At 36.0% G+C, this 23109-nt stretch overlaps 1 protein-coding gene across 1 annotated transcript in view; it reads right to left on the reverse strand.

The window, feature by feature from the left end:
- The window catches only part of Ccdc81 (coiled-coil domain containing 81), a gene marked incomplete in the record, with an annotated part of 55322 nt that overhangs the window by 17452 nt on the left and 14761 nt on the right, over positions 1–23109 (reverse strand). Inside the window, 6 exon segments of the mRNA XM_013511796.1 lie at positions 6461–6584; positions 8220–8341; positions 12041–12120; positions 14892–15148; positions 17774–17930; positions 20426–20487. Of these exon segments, the coding sequence (XP_013367250.1) occupies positions 6461–6584; positions 8220–8341; positions 12041–12120; positions 14892–15148; positions 17774–17930; positions 20426–20487 (802 nt within the window).

Here is a 23109-nt window from a genome sequence, read left to right on the forward strand (position 1 = left end):
AAAAAAAATAAATAAAACTACAAGAGAGAATGACAAGGCCAGAGATATAGCTCAGAGACACACTGCCTGCCTAGCAAGGGCAAGGTCCTGAGTTCGCTTCCTAGTACCAAAAAGAGAGAGAAAGAATAACAAGTAGACTGAGTTAAACTTCATCAGCACAACTGCTAGAAGAAAAGAGAGCACGGTTATCACTGCTGAGGGAAAACGTGAACCAAGAATCAGTACTCAAGAGTGACAACAGAATAAGGATCTTTTTAAGCAATACAAAGACTAGGATATTAAGACAGAGCCATTGTGGGATTCATGTTAGAAGGGAGAAGGGCAGGGATATAAGACATAATGGTGAACAAAGAAATTCGTAAAATGTGTAAATAATCATTGGCCATAAAATTTTTTTAAAATTTTACTTTAAAGCAATTTGGAACAAAGTTTCAGACAGTAAAAATATAAGGTGTGATTGAAATATACTGTGATGTTTACATTTTTTAAATGGGGCTGGGGATATAGCTCAGTGACACAAGCACCTGCCTGGCAAAAGCAAGGTCCTGAGTTCAATTCCCAGTACTAAAATTAGGGCTGGGGCTTTAGCTCAGCGGCACAGCACCTGCCTGGCAAGCACGAGGTCGTGAGTTCAATTCCCGGTAATGGAAAAAAAAAAACTAAAATTAATAAATAATAGCAATAATAATAGAATGTACTAGGTTTGCAATAAAAGACACATTGCCCTTAATTTCCTCAAAGTATTGCCCTTCATTTCAAATACACTTTAGCACACCAATCTTGGTACTTGCTGAAGCAGTTCTGGAAGTCCTCTTTCCTGAATGTCTTTAAAAAGTGTGATAAAAAAGAAAAAATACTGTGAATGCTTCTGCCAAATGCCATCCAACAGAAAGATCTGCTTGTGAAAACATTACGGTGTGTATCCATGCACCTTATTCACTAGATTTAGCACAGTGCAACTTCTGGCTCTTCCTCAACATAAAAATGACCATATAAGGTGAATGTTTTGAATCAATTCAGGACATTGATACAACCATGATAATGTAACTAGAGGCACAGAAAAGGACTTCCTTCCAGAACTGCTTCATAAATTGGCAAGAACAATGGGATAAGTGTGTTCTAAGGGGCGTGGTATTTGAAGTAGGGTTAATAACTATGTATTTTCTCATATTACCAGATATAGGTATAGACTGATCAAACAATTAAACATTAACTGTTCCTTTCAATAAACCAATAGGAATTAGTAGTACAATTATCTTAGCTATGTTGTATGTGAATATATATGTAATATATACATTATATATATTATTACATATATAACATATATTATTACGTATTATATATGCAATATGTTATATATAACAATATGTAATATAGCAACCATTGTTAATTTCTTATCACCTTGTTTTGAAATTCTGTATTGTTTTTATTGTTTTTTGTTATTTTGTTTTTGTTTTTTTGGGTTATTGGGTTTTTCTCTCTTTAAAATAAAATTTTTTAAAAATGAGGATGTGCCCAGTTTCAGAAGGAGCAAACTGTGTAAAATTGCACATCTCAGCACCTGCGGAACAGGCTATGCTGAGATCGGTGGTTCCCAGCAGTCTTTGGAGTACATCTTATATCCTTAAAAGTTACTAAGACTACCATACTACCAGTTAAAACCAAGAAATTTAGAAGTATTTATACATCAAGATAGCAGCAGCAAACTCATTTTCAAAATAAAAGTTTATAACACTGACATGTGCAAACTGTTTCACCCCCTGGCTATTACATACATTTAGTCTATGCTGTTTTCACTGAACAAATATTTATAATTACAACCTCCAGAAACCATGCAGTGGGAAGCAGAAGCAGCATTTCGACTGGGCTTCTCATTTTACACCAAAACTCAGAGATTTTTTGAAGTGTAATTACAACATGGAATAAAAAATATCATTGACATTTTCAAAAAAAAGTGAGGACATGTCATTTTCATGAGAATTTCCCTTCTCTTCCTAGTTCACTGAGAGTTTCTTTTCTCCCATGAATGGATGTTAGACTTATCAAGTAGTTTTCCTACATCAGTTGACATGATCATATAATCACTAATTTGTTCCTGACCTATTTATATGGATTATAATGGTTGAGTTTTCAAATGTTGAAGCAGTCTTTTATACCTGGAATAAATTCTAATTGGATGTAGCATATGATTAATTTTGTACATTGTTGTATTCAATTTACTAACATGTTACTGATTTTTCGCATCCATGTCTATGAGAGACATTGGCCTGTAGCAGGATTTCTTATAATGTCTTTATCTGGCTTTGGTATTAGGGAAATAACCACATCCACTTAGTTAGAAAATGTTCCCTTTGCATCTATTTTCTAGAAGAGATTGAGTAAAGTTTGTATTATTTCTTCCTGAGATATTTGGAACTCACAGGTGAAATCATTTGGGCCTACTTCTTTCTTTTTTCAAATATAATTATTTTGTATAATTTCTTTAATAAATATAGATCTATTCAGATAAAAATGGCTATGTATCTTTTATTGTACATTTTAAAAAGTTTAAATATTCACTCTGTCAATTATACTTGATATAGGTATGGGAAGGCAAAGTTTGAAGGAAATTCAAAACATACTAAAGAAAGGTGATCAATCTAACAGAAAATAGACAAAGGGAAATACTTAAGTTAGATGTGCAGTAAATATAAACTATAAAATATGATGTTAAAGAATTATATCAGTAATTTGGAATTGAAAGTTAAAGTCTAGATTGAATCAAAAACACCCAAGTATGAGTTGTTTGTAAGAGACACAAAAAGAAGAAGACACACATACACAAAGATGAAAAAGAATGGCATAAAAGGATATTCCAGGTAAGTACTAACTACATCTTGCATTATTAATTAGAGCAGAATTTAAAGCAAAATCTTTTAGCAGAAAAAAGGAAAGATATCATAATGAAAAAGGAACTAACAAAAACCCCGTCATGTGCTGTTATTTAACAAGGTTTTATTACCATCTCAATACTGTATGCAAAAATTTGATTCCAAGGAACAGTGTGCAGTCTATCCAAGAATACATGGAACAATTGCAAGAATACAAAGGAAGGCTTGACAAATTACAGTATTCTAAATAGCTAACTTTAAATGAACCACAGTATAAAATGAAAAGGTAGCCAAAAAAACACCTCTATTCATTTGGAAAATTTTTTTTTAAATCTTCTAAATAACCAATGGAGTAAGTAGTGTGTGGATCTACAATCCCTAACCACAACTCCAAGATTCAAATGCTTTGAGGATCCTGACCTAATTGTTTTTTATAATTTCTTGTTCCTTGTTCGTGTTTTCAGTATATCTTATTTCTTTAAATACCTTAAACACCTCCCTTTATATTTGATATTTTATATGTTCAAGTTCCAAAAACCTTGGTAGCTGCCTTCCCATTTTGTTTCTGATGTCTGTCATTATCAGGCTTGTTCCCATTCCATCTTTATAAATTTGGGCTGTGACTTAATGTTTGGTCCAATTTAATCTGTCAAAATCATAAGAGCTTGAACTTAGGATGGGCTCCTTTAGAGCAGGAATTGGCAGACTTCTTTTGTAAAGGGCCAGAGAGTAAATATGTTAGGCTTTGAGGACTTTATAAGGTCCCTGGTACAACTAACAGTCATAAATAATATGCAAATAAATAAGCATGGCTGTGTTCCAGTTAAAAAAAATGAGTTGCATTTAGCTCTTAGTAGGAACTTTTCTGAATAGAGTACTGTACTGCTGGAAGCAGAACCCTGATTTTTCTTTAAATAACACTTTTGTAAGCATCAAAATCAGGGTGGCAGTGCTGATTAATAATCATAAATAACCTGTCAGGTGCAACTGCATGAGGAGGCAATAAGAAATGTGTCTGTATGATATGCTCCAAGTAGATTCATTTGTGTATGTAAAAAAAGTCTCTGAACTGGAGTGAAGTTTTCATAAACTCACTAACCACTGCCAGCCAAATTCTCACTTCTTCCAATAGTTCCTACTTTCAATAATAGTACCACTTTCTCCAAATTAAGCCAAAATCTGGGGTCTTCTTTGACCTTTTATTCTTAACCTGCTTTATTAACTGATCACCAAGCCCTGTTCATTCTACCTCCCAAATAGCTAAATATAAACCTTTTTCTCCAACTGATCTCAGTTGCATAGCTTCATTATCTTTTCTCAACCAGTTATACTCAACTGCCAAGGATGAAAGACCCACCCTTCTTAGTTTAAACAAAACTTACTCAAGTCCTAATGTATAAAACAAGAAAAAATAAATAGATAAACACATGCCCCAGTAGAAGAGGGGGAATATAATTCAGAGCCCAATGTATACATTCTCAGTTACACTGTTTGAGATGGTTCTCAAGATCCTCCAAGGAACTTTAGGATAACTTATTAAAAACAAATGCCCTTTATTATTGACTAGGTCTAAATTTTTCCAAATCTTTACATTTTATTATGCCTCTTCCTTCTCAGCACTACATTCTATCCATCTAAGTTATTCTTCACTCCTCTAGAAGAATGTTTTTTCAAAATGAAAATGTAATTATGAACTGACATCCTCAAACATGATGTTTGAGTATGTACTTAGGTTAGTTAATTGTACAAAATATATTTTAAACTTCTTTGTACCAAATTACTCAGGAGCAAAACTAAAAGTAAAAGAAGAATAAGGAAAATATTTAAAACATATACACCAGAAAGCTATTCATACAAATGATCTATAAGGGTTTTTTTTTTATAAGAAGCCCAACTTTTTTCTAAGCAAGCAAAGTAGAAAAAGGACAAATAGGAAATTTCTAAAAGAAGAACTACAAATTACTAGGAATCATTTAAAAATAATTACAAAATAAAACAATGAAGAAATAGTTCATTACACCTATTATGATAGATTTTGCAAGGTACAATGCCCAGTATGAGCAAACTATAAAAAGACAGAAGTCTCCCATTACTGAGACTGGGAGGATAATTTGGTAAAATCTTCCTAAAGATAACTACCAAAAGGCATGAAAAATGGGCTTATAATTAACTTTCATATTCAACTTTAAGGACATTATCCTATGGAATATTTAGATTGTAAGTAATGTGCAATTACATTTTTTACAACATTATAGAAAACTAGAAGCCATCTAAATATTCAACAGGAGATTGAAGATTTAACCTTTCACTAGGATGAAATAAAAATTTGTTGTTTGGGAATATTTAAAATCATAAGGAAATCTTCATCACTTACTGTTTGATGTAAAGAAGTTCATATAATATATACAATGTCAACTTTATGAAAATGTGTGTATATTTCAAGTATAAATTTTTGTATACACTGTATGTGTATTGAAATGAAGTTAACAGAAAGTTTCATTCCCTATGGAAGTCAGAGTAAATTTTGTAGATCCTGTTTTTCTTATCTTCTTACAATTACTGTACTAAGCATGTATTTCAGTAATGAGTAGAAAATACATTTTTGGTCACCTATACAGGAAACTCTCACAACTCCCACTCCCTCCTTTTGAAAGCCTCTGTACTTTCCTTTGTGGTCTTCATCACCTTCCTTATTTCTTTTATGTCAGTCTTCCTACAAGACTCTTAAGTTTTGTGAAAGTAGGTTTATGCATCTTTGGTTCTATATCTTCAGTGCCTAGAATAGTATCTGGCACGTAATGGTGCCCAGCGTTTACTGAGTTGAACTAAATTCCAAAATACTAGACATTAGACATTTAATTCTAATTTATCTTTCTATAAAAAGTGAGATTATCACAAAATAAGAATAAAAAGCATAGCTGGGGTTTGAATATGATTTTAGTAACTCACAAAGTGCAAAAAATTTACATATGGTAACTGTTTTGTGATACATCAATAAATTTAAAATTGACAACACAGTGAAGATTACATATGTGCTCAGTTTTACTTGAGTAGAATTTAAAAGTATCCTATTCAAATAAAGGAAGATAAAATAGAAATTTCTTCATATAGCATCACAAAAAGAAGACAAAGCTATGACAAACTGTAATAAATTCATTAATTCAAACAATTTTTATTAGAACTAATGGAGCTCCAGATATCTGGTAGACTTATTTTCCATTTGTATAAATATGAAACCATATGATATCATAATATCAAAGCATTCAGAAAACAAAAGTTTTGCAAAGTTGAGAAGTAGTTCACCAAATACACAGGAAAAGTTGGATATTCTCTCCTCTGTGGTATTTTGTTTCTGCTTCTGTCATAACATTTACCCCACTAAGCCATAATATATCACTTTTCATTTGTGTGATTTTCCCACTACATTCTGAGCCTTATATTTTACTAACCCTATCACCTAGCATATAAAACACTTTCAATAACACCAGATAAAGGAACAAATGAACAACTACTAAAATTTCTCTGGAAAATAAATAACTCAAAAATCATATTTAGTGAAGTAAAACATAAAAAAAAAAACAATGCATTACCTCTCTGGGATCATATTCCTCCCACCGTTCCCACTTTGTTCAACTTTGTCCGGCAAGCTGGCATTTGTTACTTTGGTAGGGGAGATGGTTTGTCTATCTTGAAGTCTCTTGGCTGATGAGATGTCTGTAGAATGAAATACAATGGAGATCACTTGTAACTTTCAAACCACTAAGTGCATAGTTTTTACTTAACACAGATAAACTGATAATTCTTACCAAGGTAAATCACATAAGATATACTATCTTATCTCTAAATAGTTGTCTCTTGTTTTACTGAGGTTTTTTTAAAAATTATTTTACTGCATATGTCTGAAGACCACTGTGGTGGGCATGGAGAGGAAACAAAGAGGCAAGTATTTGCCCTTAAATGTATTTCAATAGATGTAGAGAAAAAACAGACATAAAAAAAATGAGAGGTCCCACTTGTGGAGGCCTTATTGCATGCCAACAGAGCCAACTGCTTTAGGTATATTGTATAGTGTCTTAGAGCAATGATGCCACAAATCTAAATCCTCAAACAGTAGCTCATTCTTTTAGGGTCTGACATGTTCAGAAAAAAAAAGAGAAGCCACTTCAGAATCTGGCAATAAAAGAAGTTTTCAGGCCGGGCGAGGTGGCACATGCCTGTAATCGCAGCACTTGGGAGGCTGAGGCAGGAGGATCATTGCAAGTTCAAGGCCAGCCTGAGCTACAAAGTAAGATCAAGGCCAGCCTGGACTGCATAGTGAGACCCTGTCTCAAAATGACAAAAAATAAAAAGTAAAATAAATAAATAAATAAAGTTTTCATGGAGAAAGTCAAATGTGGAAAGGCTGTTAAGAGGTTAGCAGGATTGAGACAGACTGAAAGAAAATGATGAGCCATTCAGGATTAAGAAAAAGAGTAAACTAAAGGATGAAGATGAGGAAGAGGGAGCCATGTTAGAACATAAATAAATTCTATCCAAAGAAGAAGTCTCTCCAGAAAACAGTGATTAAAGAGATGAAACTTCATAAATATTAAACTAAAAATTTACAAGTGCTCCGGCAGGTCATACATCAAAAACTGACATCTACAAGCCAACACTGACCTGTATTTTAAATGCATTTTAACATTTTTTGGTGGGGGAATCACCAAAAAATTTGTTTGTTAGTAATCTGTCAGTTTTCCATCAAAGTCAGCATTTCTTAAAAAATTAGATTTGATACTACTTGGACCACACTTCCACTATCAGAATAGCAGCCTTCAATGTATGGCCTGGCAACCTCTGGGCATCCCTTGGATGCTTCCAAAATGTCTGCAGAGTTCTCAGATTTTCTTCATATGCTCCAGCCAAAACCACTTATTACAAAGATTAAATGGAGATGCAGAGAGTAGATTCCAGCTCTCTTATAAAGACATTAAAGATTAAAAAAACTGTCACACTTCATTTTCCATAAAAAATGTTATTTAAACTAACACAATTCCTAACACTTGTATAGATCCACTTCATAGACCTGGACACTATAGGCGTCTGAGTTTTGACACCTTTAAGCAGTGGGGAGCCAGTAAAGAGATTAGTGATAGTCTCAGAACCTGAGAATCACAGGATCTAAGACACATAAAGTGGTTAAGGTGAGATACAAGATCTCTTAAACAGAAGATGTTTGCTACAAAAGAGAATACAGTGATTATTCATAATTTAACTTTGTTTAATATGGTCATATGAATTGCTAAGACATATGGCTGGGCACATGAGTAGTAAAGAGTGACAGAGTATACCCTGAAACCACTGGCCTACCTCTGACACCTTCTTCTTTGTCTGAGTGGTCTTTCGCCTTATATTTCCCATGTCTGTTCCCTTCGCCTTCTTCTGCAATGGTCTCCATGGGTGGTTTGTTGTCCATATCTTTGTGCTCAATCCTATGAAAAGTCAAAATGTTTGTCTACTGCACTAGACCTGAGCACATGACTGTGTGAACTCTCAATTCTAGAAAGCAACCCAGCCAGCATGCTGGTTCTGAAATAAGTCCACTTCCTGTGGGAGAGGGTCATTCCAAGTAATTATCAAGGATTCTTTCTCTTTGAGGCCCAGTCTGGGAACCAACCAAGACACTGTACCACTCCACTGTGGGCTCAAATTCAGGCTTTATAGGAAGAAATTGCTTTGAAGGCCTCTATTTAACTTTTTGGTTTTGGCTCCGGTTTGAATGTTTCTATGTCTTTTTCTGTTTATGTAGCCAAATGCTATAGGGGGCCCCATTCCTCTCCTTTCTTCTCCACTCCACTTTCCATGCTTTTCCCAGGCAAAAGTGAAGGACCTGCAAAGGTACAATTCGGGGAGGTTGTGTTCAACCAGTATGTGCATTTGTAGGTTTTCTTTGGTCTCAGATATAGAGTATGGAACAAATTGATAGGAGGCTTCATTTCTGCAATTATTTCTCTCCAGGAATGCTTTAGGCAAAATAAGGCAAAGGGGACAGGCAAATATGCCTTTCAAAACAATCAAAATAAAAAAATTTAATCCATTGTTTTGTTTTTCATGAAAAAGGCAAGATGGTGCAATGGAAAGACCACTGGAGCAACTAAGGACCCTGCAAAAGGAGGGGATTTTTGAAAATCATAAAATTGGGCCAGGGATATGGCTCAGTGGCACAAGTGCCTGCCTTGCAAGTGCTAGGTCCTGAGTTTGATTCCCTGTACCAAAATAAATAAATTAATACATACATACATACATAAAAATAAATCATAAATTTATATGAAAACATAAAAGAACCAGAATAACCAAAGCAATCTTAAGCATAAAGACAAATGCTGGGATATCACAACACCTGAATTAAAAATATACTACAGAGCCATAGTAACAAAAACATCATGCTACTTGCACAAAACAGAGACAAATAAATGGAATAGAATAGAGAACGCAGAAATAATTTCACGAGGCTATAGCCATCTTATTCTTGACAAAGGAGTCAAAAATAATATTATTTTGCTACTGCAAAACAATAGCTTCTTTAATAAACTGGTTTTTTATCTGCAGAAGAGTGAAATTGTTTCTGGCTCTATACAAAAATCAGCTCATGATGGATCAAAGTCTTAAATATAACACCTGAAACTTTGAAACTACTATAAGAAAACAGGAGAAACACTTGAAGCCATACACACCGGCAGTGACTTCCTGAATAGGACTCTAGTAGTTCAGGAAATAATACCAAGAGTTGAAAAATGGGATTACATCAAACTAAAACATTTCTATGCAACAGAGGAAACAGCATGTGAAGAGACAACTTACAAAATGGAAAAAAATCTTTATCAGTTACTCTTCCAGTAGAGCACTAATATTAAGAATATATAAAGAACTCAAAAACACACATAAAAATCAAATAATCCAGCCAAAAAATGAGCAAATGAACTTAGCAGACACTTCTCAAAAGAATAAATACAAATGACCAATAATTATATGAAAAAAATGTCAACATCTTTAGCCATCTGGGTAATGCAAAGCAAAAATACACTGACATTTCATCTCATCCCAATCAAAATGGCTATCAAGAATGTAAAAAACAAATACTGACAAGGATATGATAAGGAAAGAATCCCTTATACACTGCTGGTGGGAATGTAAGTACAGCCACTGTGGAAATCAGTATGGATGTTCCTCAAAAAATTAAAAATAGAATTGCCATATGATCCTTAAAGAGTTAAAGTGAACAGGCTATAGGGACACCTATGCATACCCATGTTTATTGTGGCATCATTCATGATACCCAAAAAATAGAATCAGCCTAAGTGCCTATCAGTGGATAACAGGATAAAGAAAATGTGAGATAGATGATAGATAGATAGATAGATAGATAGATAGATAGATAGATAGAGATACATAAATATAGACATATGTATTATTTACTCATTGTTATGGTTTATGTCTCTGAATGTCCCCCCAAAGCCTCATGCAGCCATGGGGCAGGCTTCTAGAGTTTATGACTGATTCAGGGTCCAGTGTTGGAATTATGGATGTGAGTGCTACACTGGCCCTGGGGCAGATAGTTTGCATATAATGTAAGGGAGGGAAAGAGGCTGCTTGCCACTGCTCCTCCCCTTGTGCTCTTGTTGCTTTTGCTATCTTCTGCCACCATGAATGGTTACCTTGTGCCATGTGCCACTCTGCCTCAAAGCCAGCCAAGTGTGGACTGAAACCTCTATAAACTGTGAGCTTTCCTTCCTTAATTTTGTGTGTCAAGTATTTTGTCCCAGCAACAAGAGAAAAGTAATCAAGACACTCATGAAGAAGAACAAAATCATTTTTAGGAAAATGGATGGAACTAGAGATCATCATGTTAAGTAAAATAAGCCATACTCAGAAAGGCAAGTGCAGCATGTTTTCCCTAATATGTGGAATCTCAAAAAGATGACATGAAAGTAGAAGCAAGACAGGCAAGAGGAAGGGATGGGGGGTTGATAAAGGGGGGTGTTAAGGGAGGATAATGAAGGGATGAACATGTATAAAAATACCACAATGAAACCCAATATTTTATAAAGTAAATATATATATATATAAAGATGAAGAGTAGGACTAATGAATCTCTAAGGCTTATTCTTTCCTTCACTCTGATTCTTCTGAGGTGTGTGTCATGTTCCAAACCAACAAACACAAGAGGATGTCATAGGCTCCAAATATATGAGAAAATACTTCTCTAGGATGTTGGCTGTTATTCTCCAACTTTCCTTTATCCAAAATGCACAGTGGCTAATAGCACTGCAATTCAGATTAAGAACATAATTAAAAGCATACAGTGAGTGGGTGACAGCCAAGCTGGAAATAAAAGTCCAGCCTCTGGACCCCAATTCCAGCACTCTCAGTAGTGCACCATGCTGCTTCACTCATTTAAAAACAAGAATTAAAGTTAATTTTTCTATATATAAAATGGAGAAAATTATAACAAATCTTAAATGGTGGGAGTGAACATTAAATACAATAATAATGAAAATGCTTAATAGTAACTGGTACCTGGTAAATGCTATTGGTAATTATTAATACTGTCATTATCATTATTTTTGTCGGCAGCCTTCAGGAATACTCCCTGTACTGCTGAGGATAAAGCTGTCTGCTATTCTATCTTATCTTTTTAACCTATTTCATAATAAAAATCAAAAGTTCAGATAAGGCAGACTAGATGCAGGAAGAGAAAGAAGCTAGAACAGAGGAAGTAGAGGAAAGCCCAGTAGGAAAGAAAAGTCTTACTCTATTGCAAACTAAGGCTTCATATCCTCAGTCCAGTTTCAGAATTTCCAGGGAGTAAAGAGTAGTTTTAAAAAGAAACATTCTTTTTTTGTTGTTTCTTTTCCAATACCAGGAATCAAACTCACAACGCTGCACTTACCAGGCAAGTGCTGTGCCACTGAGCTAAATGCCCAGCCCCCCTAAAAAACATTCTAAAGAATCATTATTAACTACAGAAAGTATATGCAATAAACTCTTCTTTGCTGGTGCATTAAGAGAGACTGGAAAGAGAATGTATTAAAGGAACACGAGTTACAACAGGCTAAGAAAGGCCAGGATCAGATCAGCAGATAGGCAAGGAGAACTGAGGCCTAAGGAAACCCACAGAGCAAAGCACTCACCGTGGAAATGCAAGCATGCTTCCAGGCCGCTTCCCAAAGGCCTCCCTGGAGGACAACACAGAGTCCACAGTGCCAGGCCTCTGCAGGGCAGAGATAGAGAAGGTTACACCTGGGCTGTGACCCAGGACAGACAAATCAAGGCTACCAGGATATTTAATATGTTTAGTTTTCTCCAAAATTCAGTGAGGAAAAATTTCATTCATCAAACTAGTCATCCTGGATGGTTGTACAGCAATTCCACTGACACTGCCTTTTCTCAAACCATCTCCTCTTTGGAAATTGCCTTCAGAGCTGACAACTTCTTTCAGACAACTTTGGACAGAAAGTGCACTTCGTAAAACTATTAGAGAAATGAGCAAACTGGATGATGCCACTCTCTACCCCAGTGATTCTAAAATTAGGAAATTAAGGGAAAACCTTTGGAGTCGTGACATCTCATTCGAATCCCCACACTGCTAACCACTGTGTGACCTTAGGCACTAGATTTATGGGGCAATAATGGATCTAATTTCTAGGACTTTGTTATGGTTTGTGTCTGGATGTCCCCCCAAAGCCTCATGCAGTCATGGGGTGGACTTCTAGAGTTTGTGATTGATCCATGATCCATTGTTATGGGTGTCAGTGCTACACCTGCCCTGGGGTGGGTAGTTTGCATACAATATAGGAAGGGACAGATCCTGCTCTCTGCTGCTCTTCCCTTTTGCTTTTGCTGCTTTTGCTGTCTTCTGCTGCCATGAACTCTTGCCCTTTGCCATGTGCCACCCTGCCTTGGAGCCAGCTCATTATGGACTGAAACCTCCACAAACTGTGAGCTAAATAAACCTTTCCTTCCTTATTTCTGGGTGTCAGGTATTTTGTCTCAGCAACAAGAGAAAAGTAACTAAGACAGACTTTTATGAGGTACTTTATCTGAGTGAACACATAAAAACATTCAACATATAGCTACCATAATTTTTACACTATATAATAGCCATACTATTCCACTATTAGTATAGTATAATATAGAAAATTATTATTTTTGAACAAATACTATGGCCTACACAAAAAGTTTTGAAGGAAATTCTCAAAAGGTAGTGTTTTTTTAAAAATCAGCATTCCTGAATTAAGCACAAATTCCCAGGAGGACTATCACTTACAGCACTCACAGTAAGTCATAGGACATTTGAGAATAAAACTATCACTCCCAACACTTCACAGTGTATATAGTTAATGAGCCATTGACAAGTATTGGATTAACCTAGAGTTCCATGACTCAATACATTCAGTCAAACGAGCTGCTTTACCGCCAGATTTCTCAGCTCCTTAACTGGCTGATATGCTTTATGCCTCTGTACCTGAGGATGAGTGATACAGTCAGAAGTTCTCAATCTGCTTGGCTTCCAACCCTTCTTTCTATGCAATATCTTCTTAAAAACTAGTTCTTCAGGGAACTTTAAAAATTGTGCTAGGCACAACTTTTAAATAACATGTGTGGTGGTGGATGCCTGTAATCCTGGCACTCTGGGAGGCTGAGGTCAGATGATCAAAAATTTGAGTTTAGCCTGGGCAACTTAGCAATTTATGGAGACCCTATCTCAAAATTTTAAAAAATGCTGCATATGTAGTTCAGTGGGAAAGCCCTAAGTTGAGTCCCCAGTAATAAAAAGTTATGCTTTAGGGTTCAGCAGGCCACGTAAAATGCTATCTTGTCTTTGAAACAAGTACTGAAGATCCAAAGTTCAGCAGAATTCCTCAGGGTGAGAGACAAACAAGTCACTTTGGCCTTGCCTATGGATTTGCAATCTTGCCTTGTGTTTTCATGGAAAAACAGCTTTTCCTGTGTATGTTTCTATTTTCCACACACTGGGTTAACACTCATCTTAAAAATCCTGTATAAAGCAGGTTGTACAGAAAACACCAAAAGTCTCATTCTGTACAACCTCATCTCCTAAATGGCCACCCCAGAGCTCCATGAAAAGAGTAGAGTTAAATCTTTTTCAAAGATGTTGGGGCGTGGGGTGGGGACTGGGTCTTGCTATGTGCTTTAGGCTGGCTGCAAACTCATGACAATCCCCCTGCCTCAGCTTCCCGAGTGCTAGGATTACAGGTGTTTGACACCATGCCTGCCGCTCACAGAATTTTCATTTTAGAAAATCAGGTATTTTCTCTCTAGGATTCTGCAGTAATTCAGTTCATTCAGGTTAACTTTGTTAATTCTCTGAGGTGTACATAAGGTGCATTAAGTATTCAATAAATCCTGTTATTTTATTGCGTTCTTAACCTCTGATATGCCCACTTTAGCATGAAAGTCATGCCATCTACTTACTGATTAAAAATGATGGTGCCCAATTACAAAATTTTCCTCTATGATTCGGCAAATTAAAAGCTAAAGACATGCTGCCATGACTTAAATTAGATGTTGTTGCAGTCATTATGCAAAAACTGTGTGGTGAGAAAGTCTGGACTCGAATTACAGTACAGTAATATGGGCACCTTGACCTCAGGCTTCCCGTATAACCTCTCTGAGTTGAGTCCTCAATTTTGTCACTTGTAAAGTCAGAATGATAGGGCTAACTTTATAATGTTTTGAGACTCAAATGAAATAGTACATAATATTTTAAACTATGAAGTATTATTAAATCTTCAGAATTGTGGATTTCTAATATTGTTTATGTTCTTTAACTGGCATTGACTTAAAAGTTCCTTTGCCCTTCTCATCTTTTTGTCAGAGTTAATCATCTATAGACATTACCATGAACTTGGGGAAACTATCACTTAAAATATGGCAACCTGAGCTTCTCTTAACGACAACATAGCTGTATATGGTTCAGAGCTACAGTTGGGAAAGGGAGTAAGAGAAGGAAACCATTACATTTGCTAGGGCTTTCATCAAAGTCCCACTTCCATCCATAGTACAAAGGAAGTCTTTATAAAATTTCATCTTCACTTTGCCGTCTCTGATCAGAAGTATCCCAATTCCTTTGAATGTAAATTCCACATTTTTTTTTATGGAAATGGATCGCGATAAAAAAAGCAATGTCTCCTTAACACATCCTTCCACTGTATCCCTGGAAAATGGACTCTCCAAGGATATCATGACAAAATTAAGTGGAATAACTGGGATATCACCTAGAGAAGAAAAAGACAGATGAGGTAGGGGAAAGGAAGTGGAGATTACAACTAGGATATATCATATACACATACAAATAATTATATTAATATTTAATATTCAGAAATAGAAATATTCAAAAATAGACATTTCCATGTGAAACATTTGGTTGTAGCTAAAGTAATATCATTACTGCACACAACTAACACAACAGTATACTTTTTCCTAAATGTATTATATGGTATGCTCAAAATAAAATAATTAGCTTTCTAAACAACATTCTACAGGAAGTTTTTAGTTTTTTAGGAGACATAATAACTGCTTATTTTCACAGAGGGTTTTCTAAAGTTTTAAGCCCCTTTATCTTTTAGAACATGCTATCGCAATATTTGTGTTCTCTTCCAGTTATAAAACCACTTTCTATGATTATAACCATCTACAAATGTTTTGAAATGGAAGTAATCTTCGCAATAAGTTATTGTTCAAAAGAAATTGGGTCTTATACAAGGGTGGATGACTTGCAGGAAGCTTTTCCTGCCTAGTGAGCCCATAAAGGACATTGCAAAAAAGTAAGATTACATCTACCTTGAAGGAAGTGCAAGATCTACTTGACTAGGGGATATGTAGGAACTGTGCTAGGTCCACAAGTCAGAAAAGGGGTAAACAGCAAAGAGGATCAAGATGATAAAGCCAAGCACAGGTGATAAAGCTCAGTGGCACGGTGCCTGCCTGGCAAGCACAAGGTCCTGAGTTTAATTCCCAGGACCAGAAAGAAAAAGTGATAAAGCCAAAGAGAGATAATAAAAAGGTCCATTGATAGGACAACAAATCAGAGAAAAGATAAGAATATCCTAAACATTTACTCAGTACAAATTATAGCCTTTTAAATGCCCAATATTGCTGAATGGTGAGGGTTAATAGCTCTACAGCAAGTGAGCTTGACTATATTGTGTCTCCTACACAATTTCATAATTCTCTACTACCTCTCTACAGTTTTTCCTAATGCAATACTGGGGACTGAACCCGGGGCCTTCACACTGAGCTACATCCCCAGCCCAGTTTTTATTTTTTACTTTGATACAGGATCTCGTTAAGTTGCTAAATTGTTCAGGCTGGCCTTGAATTTGTAATCCTCCTGCCTCTGTCTCCCAAGTGCTTGAGATTACAGGCATGCACCACGGTGCTTGGCTTCTAATACAAATTTCTTAAAAATGCCATATTGCCTGCCTTTAGGTTCTCCGTCCCATTTGCCCATTGCCTTTCTACAATCTATCTTCTAGCCTACTCATCCTTACACTACCCACTTTTATGGACAAGCCAATGGACACTTTGGAAACCTCATCTTTCATGACTAATCTGTAACTTCTGTTGGCCATGCCCTCTCTCTTCTCTTGTATCCGTGACACCATTCTTTGTTCATCAGTTTCCTCAACCTCAGTCTCCTTTGTTAGCTTCCCTCCTCTTCTCCTCATAATAGTGAGGGGGTTTTATTCTAATTATTTTTATTTTTCAGGTTTAATTTGACTAAAATATACCAAAAGCTGGGGTCTGGGCTGAGAAGTTATGTCTATCCTTTCGCTTTGACCTCTGGCTCTAGAAAATGGTCAGCAAGTCTCTGCAATGCTAAGCTTCAGGGTTAGGAATCTTCTCACTAATTCAGAAAGCTGAATGACAGGTACTTACACTCTCAAAGCAGTGCAGAAATGAGTCCTCCTTTCTTGGTACTGTTTTTTAAAAATTATAAAGCCTGTGAAAATCACGGGCTTCTAGAAAAGGCAAGGAAAAAACAGTGCTGCCCAAAGCGACCTGACATAGATACCCCACCCCTGCAGTGATGGTGCTGCCAGCATGAGGCTGATTTAGGAGGAAATGGCCACGTAGGACCAAGGATACTGACCCTATCCACACCCCAGCTCCCTCACAACCTCGCACTGTTTCTCAGAAATAATTCCTTCAGTTTGATCAGAGGCACTTGTATAAAATGCCAGACACAGCACTAAGGGTTTCATTGTTCATATTTTCATTTGTTTATAGTATTTTGTCCTGATCTTTGTCTTCCTTGTATCCTCTCTGGGACAAGTTTATTCAAGTCTTGAACACTAGTCTCCACCTTTCTCCCAAGTGCTAGAATCACATCTAAATGTCCCTACAAGAGCCTCAAATCCAGCATGTCCAAAAGAAAATCATTATTTTATCCACCACAACCATCTGTCTTTCCCTTCACTCTTCCTGGCAGTTAATGTCTTAGACATCCAATGAACATCTGTCTGTTTTCCAACCAAAAAATGCATTTAATTATAGCTAATATTAACTGTAATTCTCCCACCCAGAGACACAAATAAAATTTCTTTTCTTAATAATACTTTTAACTTCTCAGGATCTGAAACACAAATAAGAGTCTGTACAGGTCTATGGCATGGCATCAGCTCTTCTCATGACTGCCTCTTAAAGTCTAGGGTTTAAAATGGCCTGCAGAAAGACTTATTTTCCCATCCTGGCCCCTCCCTCTGCCAATATTAGTGAAATATTAGTGAAATATTAGTCCCTCAAACCAGAAATTAAGAAGAAGCTCCAACCAATTTTGCCTTATCATTTTTATCCCCAGGGTAGTAAATTTCTGCAAAAGTCTTAAATATTCAAATTACCAGGCGAATACACTTTGTTTTGTTTGAGTCCATGGATTTGCACCAACTTCTCAGCCATGATGAACACAGGCCTCTGGATTAGAATAAACTTGTTGTTTCCCACCTCAAGCTTTTGTCTTGTGAAAGTAAAAGTTCCAAGTCCTGGAATTTGAACCCCCTGAAAGGAAAAAGAAAAAAAAAGAAAGCAACAAACATAATTCATTAAAAAAATGAAAAGGAATTTTTCATACTGTTATCCAAAAAACATGAAAAGATTTTGACTTTATTCCTTAAAAAATCAATGATCTCTATAGCCCTTTATAATTATAGCATTTTATGACTCTAAATTTTGAAATAAATTTAGAATAAAATGTAATACACGCTTTACAGATATCAGATTCCACATTTATACATCATTAAAAGACTATGAGGCCTATGAAAACTAACATGGATGTCACAGCTTTTAAAATCTATTATCTAAGATTTTTCTCATCCTAAATTGTGTGATATTTTAATCACTTGGCACTTAATGGGGCATGAGAAACCCGGTTTTCTTATTTTTTTTTTTTTCAGATCTTATGTCCCCCAACTTAATATCAGGTGGACCAACTTCACAAGCACATGCTACAGTGCACTAATCTTGATAATTGTTAGATGCAAATGCTTTTGGCTCTGAACCCTGGTTCTGTCACCCTGGAGATATTGTACATCAAAGGGTTACAAATTCAAATGCCTATTGGAGCCAAGAAAGAATGCAAGAGACTGAAGTTAACTAGCCAGACCATGATGATTAAAGAGTACACATTCATACAAAGAGGAGAACCATAGTGAACTACAGCCAATTGTCACAGGCAAAAATAGAAGGCTGTACTTGGTAGGTCTGCTGATTTTTCAAGAAAAGGGCAGGGGAGGGCTAGCTTTCTGCCTGGTAGGCCCCCGGAGGGAGGGCCCCCGGCGCACGTGGAGCCATGCGGCAGCGAGCGCTGTTGCGGGCCAGCCCTTAGGCCAGCAGCCGCCGCTCAATTGAGAACTATCAAGACACAGAGAAACAGTGACACAATTGGCCCACCATGCACCGGCTGCAGATGCTCACCCTGGGACGTGTGTGAAACATTCAAATGGAAAAACCCCTGGGAATGCATGCCATACAACGGGTTACTCTTGCTCCTGCCATTGAGAAACAGAAAGGTCCAGAGTCAGCAGAGGAGCAGCTGCTAAACAAGGACTCAGAGAACATGAGAATGCAAACTAAGCCCAAGGAGTCAGAGGTCCTGTGGACTCGGGTCATGAGAGCCACTTGGAAGCTGTAAACCAGGAGGACCGTGCACAGTACCTGCAGAGACTCCCTGGAAGCCATTCTTCCCCTGACAGTACAGGTTGTAGTGGAGCTCCGGAGAAGTCTACAGCAGGATTCCTTCTGCCTGTGCTGACAGTTGGGGAGAGGATACTAACTAATTGTGGGGTCCCAATGCGATGGGAGGCTGGAGAGAAAACGCTACAAAAAATGGCTTTCGCCGCAGATGGCTCACTTGATTTTTGACAACTCTTAGGCTGTAACTACTTGTTAGATCCTTCTTGTGTATCTCTGTCTTCCTGAGAAACCACTTTGAAGATACCACCATGTATTACAGCAGTCATTGTTATTTTCCTAGAAATCTATCCATAACTCTGTAATGTTTGTATTGTTCCTATCCTATTTCATAAATGGATCCATGTTTATTATTATGTGTTTCCTACAACTATTGAGAATTATTGAATGATTATTCAATAGGTCACTCATGCGTAGTTCTATTTATATTCTTTAGAAGCCACTTTGAAGATACCTAAGTATAATACAACAACTATTGATAATCTCGTACCTCTTTTGTCTGTAACTGAATATTATTTGTCTGTTTCCCTGAGAAACTATCTTGTAGATAACAATATGTAAAACAATAACCATTGATAATCTCCTACCACTTTGTCTGTAATTTGGTAAGCCCCCCCTATTATTATGTTATCCTTCTTTTACTCTTTAAAATAATAAAAAAAAAAAAAAAGAAAAGGGCAGGGGAGATGCAAACTTTTACATAGACTCAAGTGTCTATGTAAGTGGTGATAACTAATTCAAATTCTCAAATCAAATAAAACATATTTAAAGGTTGAATTCAGTCTAAGTAGTAGGAACTTGGAGTGGGGTACTAAGTTCCATATCCTCCTAGTTCTCTCTAAGCTCCTCCCAAAATCTGTCCAGCTCTATGGTATCCAAACCCAATACCTCATAAGGGGAAATAGTCCATTCTGAGCAAAGTTTCTTATTTTTGGCAGTTTTTCCCTATTTTCATGGATTTCAACTAAAAACCATTCTCTGCAAAGAGGCAAAACAAGAAGCATGATACTGTTCTATAGTTATGCCAGGAAATATCAAAACAGAGAAAAACAGGACTCATCTAGTTACTTTACACAAACCCAGGATGATCAGCACTACAGTAGAAAAACAGAACTTATAAAGTCTTCATCTAGGAAATATTCCACTTTTCTTACACTTACTTTCCACAAGCCCAAAGTATGAACAGTACAAAATTGAGTCAAACTACATGGCTCTAAAGTCTTACACTCCTTCCAAAAAATTATACAAGACTATACAAAAAAATTCTTTGGACTATTGTGTCAAAAGTAAAGAATACATCCTACCTTATGCAAGGTTAGCTGTCGTTCCACAAATTCTGAGACATTTCCCCAGATAGTAGAGACTTCTGAAATCCAAAGGAAACCAAAATGATATATGTGAGCACCTATGTTAGTATCCTCGTGCTAATAAAGAAGAATGTAAATATGAAGTACAGAATCAAGTGACAGTAATTCCTAATTTAGCATTAGAAGAAAACAATCATGCAAAAGTTACTTTGCCTGATAAACTACAGCTTATCCCTTAAAGTTCCAAATTTGTGATTTTAATAAAAACAATAATGCATTTTTAAGAAAACCTTTCTAGAATAAAGAGAACTCAGTCACACATTTCCTTTATCTTGGAGTTAACAAAATATAACCATATAACCTAGCTTTTCCTTAACAACCCATTAAGGTATCTATTCTGTGCCTTCTAAATATTATGAACATTCATTCTTATACCATTCTATATAATGTAAGAATAAGGTCAAGGGCCACTAAGGTAAGACTTAAAATGTTATCATCTATACATTAAGTGTCCCAACATTTCTGCTTTTGCTAAATTCATCCATATTCTCCCTCTTTCTCTTTGTCTCTCTCTCTCTCTCTTTCTTTCTCTCTCTCTTAATCTCTATCATCTGTCTGTATGTCTGTCTCTATGGGGCACTCTACCATTAAGTTACTTCCTCACCCCTTTTTCGAATATTATTTTGAGATAGACCTTGTTAAGTTACTCAGGTTGGCCTCACACTTGTAATCCTCCTAATGTGGCCTCCTGTGTAGTTGAGATTACAAACATACACCACCGTACAACTAATATTTAGAAATATACAGAACTGTGTCTGGGTCAACATCGCCATTCCACACTAAACAGTGTGTTTATTAAAGATACTTTCCAGTTAGAAACACTTTGCAAATCAAGTGTTAAGTTTTAATTTTCAAAATAAAAGCTCAAGGAAGGTGAAATTCACTAGGATGCCACTTTGGAACACTGATGAAGTTGGTGGCAAAGGTCCAATTCTTCCCCCACTTTGTAAACTGCTTGATTTATTGGTATTATTTTTTCCCTAATGGTTTAAGCTACTAACAAGAGCAGGGACATTACAATCATTTAACTCTGACATAGAAGGGTTGCAAACATTTTTATTACAATGTCAGGGGAAAGGCAGGTTCAGTGAATAAGAAGTAGCAGTTATTCTCCTGAGCATCTAGGACAACTTTGATGATGAAACTCACTTAACACTAGTGAAACTAGGACTGCCTGCCCCAGTGAGAAGAGAGACCAAGATCCTGCCCCCCTCACTCTAAATCATGGGTGTATACTTTCTGAAACCAAGGGTTGCCCCTCCTCTGCTCCATCCTACTGCATTCTATATTCCTCCCTTCTATAAGCCAAAAAAAATTTTATTGTTAGCTGCCAAAATACTGGGGTATTAAACCAGACTCAACTGTATACTGGGTTGCAATTTTCATAATGACCAAAAATATCATAAATTCACTATTAAAAATTTTGGTATTCAGATTTACATAAAAATTTTCAAAGTCATTAAGTTCAAATTGTTAAAGTTTATGACTAAATGTCTTTCGCTAGACATGACATACAGCTCAGATTTCAGAAAAACAATCCACACCAAAGGAAATGTTTTAATTAGGGCCAGGAGAAACTGTATACTTTCAACCAAGCCCTAATGAAAAGACTTGGCCAAGCTTAACTGGAAACTGGAGAATAGCTTTTCTTCATTTGTATAAGATATTTAAGTCTACTGTAATGCTCTACTCCATAAAGTATGATAGGCAAAAGGATAATTATTTAAACTGATATTTGCTATTTCTTACTGAAGAAAAAGGAAAACATGCCTATAGATCCCATTGGGAAGGTTTTGGTCCCTAGAATTCAGTTGTAATACACTCATATGTGATTTCTAGATGATTTGCTCTTAAATTCTTATTTTTCAGGAGGATATTACTAAATCTCAAAATGAAAATAATTTCAATATAGTCTAAAAAATAAATAATTTTTACTATTCAGGAAGACATTCCTAATCCCAAAATGAAAAGAATTTCACTACAGTCTAAAAGAAATAAATAATATTCTACTTTTCTAATTTAAGGGAAGCTAGTTACTTATTTTAATCAAACACTAAAATGCCAACAACCACTACTATAATTTCACTTTGAATTCCAAACATTCCATAAACTCAAAACCTTAATCTCAAGCACAATGCCAAGCATCAGGAATACTGTGCTTTATATGTATGATCATTATCAAAAAGCATTAAGTTGGGCTAAGCTCAGCGGCACAAGTGCCTGCCTGGCAAGGGCAAGGTTATGAGTTCAATTCCTGATACAAAAAAAAAAGAAAGTAAAAGACATCTCAGAAAAAAAGCACTAAGTGTCCATTATGTAAATTATAAAATGTTTGAAATACATATTAATATCAAAAATAATAAATTACATACCTTGTAAATACTTGTAAAATTAAAATATTGAGAAAAACAGTAGAATTTTAAAGGGTGGTTGAATAAAGAAAGATCTGTTTCACAGCTCAGGGCAATGGAAAGAGCAATACCCTGATGATTAGATCAGCAGCCTTCCTGCCTCCAATGCACTCAATAGTTTCACTCGGTTCACATCTCTATAATAATGCCGGGAGTTTCTAGGCACTATAGGTATAGAACATTAAACCTGGTGAAACAGAAGCAGTTGGA

This window comes from Chinchilla lanigera, unplaced genomic scaffold (assembly GCF_000276665.1).
Source record: "Chinchilla lanigera isolate Chin_1 unplaced genomic scaffold, ChiLan1.0 scaffold00013, whole genome shotgun sequence".
NCBI lineage: Eukaryota > Metazoa > Chordata > Mammalia > Rodentia > Chinchillidae > Chinchilla > Chinchilla lanigera.